The sequence below is a fragment of the Amphibalanus amphitrite genome, unplaced genomic scaffold, assembly GCF_019059575.1.
Source record: "Amphibalanus amphitrite isolate SeventyFive unplaced genomic scaffold, NRLGWU_Aamphi_draft 000383F_arrow, whole genome shotgun sequence".
NCBI lineage: Eukaryota > Metazoa > Arthropoda > Thecostraca > Balanomorpha > Balanidae > Amphibalanus > Amphibalanus amphitrite.
In genome coordinates, this window is record NW_024881877.1 from 235,124 (window position 1) to 242,230 (window position 7,107).

General features: G+C 49.1%; 1 protein-coding gene across 1 annotated transcript in view; it reads right to left on the bottom strand.

The window, feature by feature from the left end:
• LOC122390136 (protein amalgam-like) overlaps window positions 1-7,107 on the bottom strand; it is a 37,901-nt gene extending 30,794 nt beyond the window's left edge. The window contains exons 1-2 of the mRNA XM_043382811.1: window positions 6,979-7,107; window positions 210-359 (exon numbers count right to left, since the gene is read on the bottom strand). Of these exons, the coding sequence (XP_043238746.1) occupies window positions 210-359; window positions 6,979-7,039 (211 nt within the window). The 5' untranslated portion in view covers window positions 7,040-7,107. The remainder of the gene's footprint in view (window positions 1-209; window positions 360-6,978) is intronic.

The window sequence follows — 7,107 nt, forward strand, 5'->3', positions numbered from 1 at the left end:
GGGCAGCACTGTGCTGTTTCCTTGTCACACTGTGTGATGTACGGAAACGGAACTTACCGAGATCTTGTACAGCGCAGGGCAGCACTGTGCTGTTACCCTGCCGCACAGTGTGCTGTCTACGGACAGCGACTTACCGAGATCCTGTACAGCGCAGGGCAGCACTGTGCTGTTTCCCTGCCGCACAGTGTGCTGTCTGGAGACAGACTCACCCAAGTCCTGCACAGCGCAGGGCAGCACTGTGCTGTTTCCCTGCCGCACAGTGTGCTGTCCGGAGACAGACAGGAACTGGGGCGGATACAACGTGTCCGGTCGGTCGTACGTCGGGTAGTCGTAACTGTACCCGGTCCGTGACGCCAGACCTGCAACGGATAGAACGCGGCAGGTCAAACAAGGAGCAAGCTAGTGGACAAGACAGGTGGCATGACAGAGCTAAAGAAAAATTACATGACAGTAATCAAGGTAGGTTGCAAGAGAATGGTCAAGACAGGTGGTAATTCTCATACTAATAACGATTTCTATTTTTCTATTTTCACGTTGAGGATACTGTAAAACACCTCACCATTTGGGTCAGGTAATGCTTAGTAGCGATATTTCTTTAAACACGTTATCAGCAGCTATTAGCGATATTCCTTTCAGAAAGTGCGTGGGTTTGGCGTTACAATAGGCAGCGATGAAACACATCACGCTTTTTTATTGGCCTCCTCACCCTCAGGCGAGGGCTGCTAAGGACCTGTGGTGAGGGGGCGAGGGCAGCCGATAGTTGAAACTGCGGGGGCACATTCAGACAGCGTCGGGACGGCGGCGCGCAACGATTATCTGTCATGGGCAGGCACGGATGGAAATGCCCACATCAAGGCCCACATTTTCCTTTGTGGTGAGACTCGCTGAGGCTTATTCAGCGGAGTTATGACACGTGCTACTCGAGATGGCTCAGTTGTGGTGGCGGGCGTCTGAAACTGGCAGTCAGACACTGGGACACATGTCTGCAGTGTGATACTGAGAGTCAGAAAATGCTGGAAGACTACCATCACATAGACCACTATATATCTAGTGGTATATAGTGGTCTACTTTTTATAAATTTAGTCCGAACCTTTTGATAGGAAGGAATCAAAAGGACAGAGCCACCGCTAAGCGAAGCTTGTTTGTTGTGGTGACGCTGCCCTCTACCCGCCGATAATTCCAGTGCTATGGCAGAATTTAGAGTCCGAAGTTTAACGTGCGCACATAGCCGCGCACGGCCGGTCCCCTCACTGACTTCGCCTGGCTACGGCCTGCCACCAACCGCAACCAGGTCTGTCAGGAGGCCCATAAATGTCAAGCGCCCGTCGCGCTTCGAACCCGGACTGTTATAACCGGGAACGCGTGCTCTCATCACGCGGAGTCCAACGCTCTACCAACTGAGCTACGGGACCAGCAATGACTGGCTACGGTCTATGACCCACAACATCGGCTCCCACGCACACTGAGCAAGTGCAGCACCTGCAATGGATTCCAGTCACAAACCGGAAAGCGTTAAGTACCGAGCACCGACCCGGGCACACACTCTAAAAAGGCAGTCACACTACCGCAACCGCGTACACTGGAGGAGTGTAGTCGTCATCACGAGCACTGTACCCCGGCAACACGCACTATATTTACCCCCACCTCCAGGAGCCGGTACGTCCCATTCCCGTGGGGACGTGCTCACACCATCGAGCCCCAGCACGGCCCAGATGTGACCCAGGTCCACGAAAGTGCTCGCGCACCAGGATTGTCCGCATAGCACGAGAGTAACCGAGCGCGACCACCGCGCTGGTAAGGCGATTCTGATTGGATTCGCCTTACTATATAGCCGATGCTTGCATACGATTAGTAGTTGAGCGTAAACCTGCGGACAGTTGCAGAAGCGCCAGATCTGCGTTCCAAATGCAGGTTGGAATCCAGATCGTTAGGCCGAACCGCCCGCCACTAATGAAATAGACCCACCGCTTCTGCACGGTTATTAGTTTAATGCTCCCGAGTCGGCAATATTGGGATTGTGTATCGACGGAAGAGTAAGACAGCGCGCTCGTCGGCGGCGGCGTGTCGGCGTCGACGGGGTCGTGTGTAACAGATGACGTGTCAGTCCGCGGCCGCAGCGGGAAAACTTGCGACCATCCGTTACCGGCGGGAGTGTCACGACGGTCCCCGCACGACGGAGAGCGGCGCCGCGCGCAAACAGTGAGACAGGGTGAGAGAGAATATGCCATCCGGCACGAACGGTACATACAGAGAGAGGTAGATATCACCAGCGCAGCACATACGAGAGGTACGATCGGTGGCGGCGGATTGGGGCCATTTGAACGCGGCTGGATGACCTGTCCACCTAGATATATGTGTCTGTGCTAACAACAGGAGTCCGGATCGGCTACAGAAGCGAACCAGTCGCTGCTTTGATCGATTCACTGTAGCCAATCATACCGTGTTGACAGAATGCCTCAAGATCTTGTGTCGTTCTCAGCTTCGATTTAAATCTGCAAACCACGAAAAGAAAAAAAGCAGGGTTGGGAATGGTGTGCACTGTGAAACCCAGTCGATCAAACAGATCAAACACTCTAGTCTCTATACATGCGTCAGGGTGAGACACACTGTCACCTAACAGCATTGTCATCGCCGAATCACTACTTGACCTCAAGGAGTGAGCGGAAGGGCGAACATTAATTCATGTTTGAACTGCGTTGCCTCAAATGGTTCAAAGTATCATAAAATGTGGTTTCCAGTAAGGGAAGTCTTCTAAACAATCATGGAAGAGCATTTACTATGTAACAAATTACAGCCATGGACCCATACTCGCCGAATGCCCTGGCCCTGTTACCTTCCGCCTATCTCACAAATAGACGGTCATGTATACATTATTCAGTGCTCTAGCTAGAAACATTTTAGGTGTAGTATTGCTCATATGATTGTTGCAATGGTGCTTTCCTCGTAATAAATGGCGCTACTGGGAAATGTGGCCTGGTTCAAAATTCATTTGACATGTGCTGGTAGTGGCCACATTTTTACAAGACCATCACAACAACCGCTTACCCGCAGTAGCTAATGTAGCAGATTCCTATACGATTTTTATAATTATACACAATGCATGGTTGAGGTTTCCATTCTTAAACCATATCGAACGAATAGGATATGGGGAGGAGGGGGGGGGGGGGCGTTCTATCCTACCGGGCTGGGAATGCAAGGAATCTAGTACGTAAGCGGTTGGTTGGTATTTGCGATTTTATATGCTCTATTAGACACAAGCTGCAGCCATTATTATCACTGGTGCTGAGTCTGCTCCTTTCCACCCTTTCAATATTCGGTTAGCGACAGTGAACACCGTCCTAACCGGCAGATCCATGGTTTATGGCGCGAAAAGTCAGCGCCACTAAATTTCACCAGCTGACCGAGATCGTCCACTGAGTCTGGCACGGTAACAAATCGCGTAAAGACCCCTCCCATTGGAAATCGACATCACAAATCAGCCCATTGCTGCAACATGCTCGTGCGTCACATGACATCTCCTATGGATATCTAACGAAGGGTGCTGACGTAACCGTTGGGACCATCCTTCCGAATCTGAATACCTAAACTTGGTTCCAGTAGGACTGCAGAAACATCGTGAACTTTCGATCAAATGCTGCAGCGACTATCGAACTGTGTTTACTTACTTACGGGAAATGATTAACCGATTGATTAACGCAATTGTTTTTGCCAACGACGAAACCCGTTCAAATGTTTTCCTCAATAAACCTTAATGAATAAATCACTCATGTTGTTATGTCCTGTTCAAAACCTTGAATTGAATGATTTCAGACGACAACGACAGCAGCTGCATGAGATTTATTGTGCTTCACCTGGAGCAAATAAAAGAGCAACAACACCAGGAAAGAAATCACATTAAATCCTTTCGGGAAATTTGATCGATAATCTAATAAGTAAATTTCATCAGTGAATAAGTAAAACATAATGCAGAAATAAACGAGTTTTTAACTTAGATTTAATTTCAGTTCGTGTATCCTATCAAATTATATTTTTCTGATATCTATTGACGGTTCTCTCTACCCCTCCTCTCTCTCTCTCTCTCTCTCTCTCTCTCTCTCTCTCTCTCTCTCTCTCTCTCTCTCTCTCTCTCTCTCTGCGCCCTCTGCCTTTCACACATCCTTTCTTAGGAGTCACCGTTGTCTGTGTGGCCTCTCCGGCTGCACAATAGCTGTTCGCTAGCGCAGCTGTCGCTCCAAATCAGCCCATTCAGCGACGACTAATTTGATCTGCGGCTCCGGCGGCTGACATTTCCAGCCGCCTTCGGAAAGCGGTGGTCCGCCCGGCCCGATAACTCCCAACTCCTCTAGGGAGTGGCGAGTGGGAGCGAGTCAGCCCTAACTCGCTCCGTCACCGAGCGCTGCCACTGACTAGCCTCTGATTGCACCTGCTGTCAGCTATGCATATTGCAGAGCCATATGCAGGCCACTTGCATAAGGTATTCCTTGTAAGGAAACTGGGGTTTGCACTTCAACAAATGAAGTTGTGGCAAGCAATGTTGGTCCTTGATACTACATAGTTATCTATGTATTTAGAGCAGTATTTGGGTGCATATGTAACATGGGAATGGCACTGTTGTTCAAGGCAAATGCCACAAGACGCTCGATTGGGCACAAGCGAATATAAAGAGCTTGCTGCAAAATTTTCGTTGACCTTTCTATGCTATTTTTTTAAGACGAAGGGATGCTCAATCCAAAAGATAAAAGAATGGCCCCTACCGTCCCGATGTTGTGTTTGTATATAAGCCCCCCGAAGCCCCCTACTTGGACCGCCTCTGCGACCCCACGGTGCCAGGTGCCTGTGAGCGCCCCTGCCGGCGCCAGCTGACCGTGCGCGTCAAGCGGCGTGACTGGCGCACGAGACGTGGGCTGGCGCTCGCCATACTTGTTATCTTCTTGGACATTCTTTCGGCCTGAACGTATCACAGTAAAATAAATCGCGTTTTCCATTGATTGTGTGCTCTTTCTCTCAAACGAACCGAAACATAACAGTCTGGGGCTTGCAGGGGCGATGATGAGGGGGCTGAGGGGGCTTTGTCGGGCGTAGCGACTGCTCAAAATGCGACCGGTTACTCTGGGAAGTCGGGAAGTTAAGTTAAGATTGGGAAGTCGTTCAAGCACGCAGACCTGCCATACTTTGCGGGCGAGCGTAGGTGACCTCATCAGGACTGAGTATTCATGACATATAATTCGTTTCATTTTCTTAAAATTAAATAGCCAAAAAGAGAAATAAATATTGAAATACCTTCAACCCCGCCCACGCCGCAATGAATGGCGCGCATCTCCCCGTACGGCTGGGCGCTGGATGTAATCAGCGCCCAGCCGTACTTTGCAATTAAAGCCACGGGTATGCCACGGACCTTGAGGAACCCTGAATGGATTTGGGATGAGCGTCGCAGGGCATTGAGTGCTTCTTGATAGACCCAAATGGACGAATTCACCCTGAAAGATTCGATGGGTGAACTTTGCTCATCAATCAACGTTGTTGGACTGACTTCGGGTCGGACATGGCGAAAAAGAATTTCGCTGCCTGCAGAGGTCAGTCTATTCATCTAGGAAACAATTGAATGAAAATGATGGAAAATTAACTTATGGTGGAAGTTCGTGTCAATTCGGAGAAGGGACGCGTCTTCAAAGGAAAGCTTCATCATATTGATTGAACGAAGTAGAATAACAATCTTCAATGCATGCCTGCCTGTCGGTTACATTAGACAATGTATATAATTTCAGTCATCCAGCGGTATATTTCATTTCTGCCTACCTATACACTGCGACTGCGTATTGTGTTTGTTTTAGAAACAGTAAAAGGGTTTAGCAGCCAGCGCTAAATAACACATTTTGAGATCAATGTCACCGCTAGGATAATCGCAATAAAATGATACCTACTTAAAATAAATATTCCATTAATTTCCTGAATTGATGTGCAGCAACACCCGCACACGGCCCAGTTTTAATGCCTCTGGCAGTACTGCTGCAATGTTTCCTGCCGCCCCACGTCAGCACCGCTAACAGTCATCCCAGACGCCGGATATCGGCTGTCGCCGTCGCGTTCGACGCGCTGCGCCGGTCCGTCACCGTCACCGTCGCCCACCTCCGTCTCATGCCAGTATCGGGTTACCGTCCATTGGCCCCATCCCAGCGGCGGACTCGCACGTGTCAGCCTATGGATATCTCTGGATATGTTAGCATATGCCAAGGGCATGCCACTCTATCGCACGTGACGTCGTTAGAGGACTATTCTGTACTGACAGAAATGGCGCATCACTCTTGGGTTACAAAACAGCCCTTTGGAAAAGTTCTACGAAAATGCGTTGGTTTATGAACATAAGGGGCGGTAGAATGCATTATACAAATATATAACAATTACCAATTACCATGCATCAAATATCAGCGAATCTAAACTGCTGCAGAGTTTCTATAAAAGTACCTTTATATTTTGAGCATTGGTGAAAACAAACTTCAGCTGTGATAGATATGCTGTAGATTATCGTGCCAAATATCATACTTAGCGGTGGGAGCTGTCATGTTTTCACTACCTGATAGTCGTGGGCGAGGCTCTTCGTATTTGCTGTATGTCAGCATTAACGACAAAACACTGACAAGTGACACAAATGACGCATTTGGAAAATGTCATCACGCCATCACTTGACGGTAACTTTCTGGTAATTTATTGCTCTCCAGTTCTCCACGCCGCTACAGGAGCTTTGTTCCGTCACTAGGATGTTATTAAGATAGGCCTATGTACTGAATCCGCACCCCATTTTGAAGACAAAACCGTCCGAACTCTCTGGTCCGTCAATGTTGGTATAGCAATCTGATAATATGACACAAAACTACCTTATCCATTTTCAAACGTTTCGACTTTATTCAAAGTCATCTTCAGTGTTCAGAGAGACAAGCACGCAACTACATATGCTGGTATAGCTGCACGGGGTCACTCACCTCTGGGCTGTAGGGCGCTGAGGACAGTGAGAACGACGGCCGCTGACCCCACCACCGCCATGGTGCAGCTGACCTCTCAGGGGAGAGACGGGGTCCTCTATCCGTCTCTACAGCCGTCTAGCACCGAAT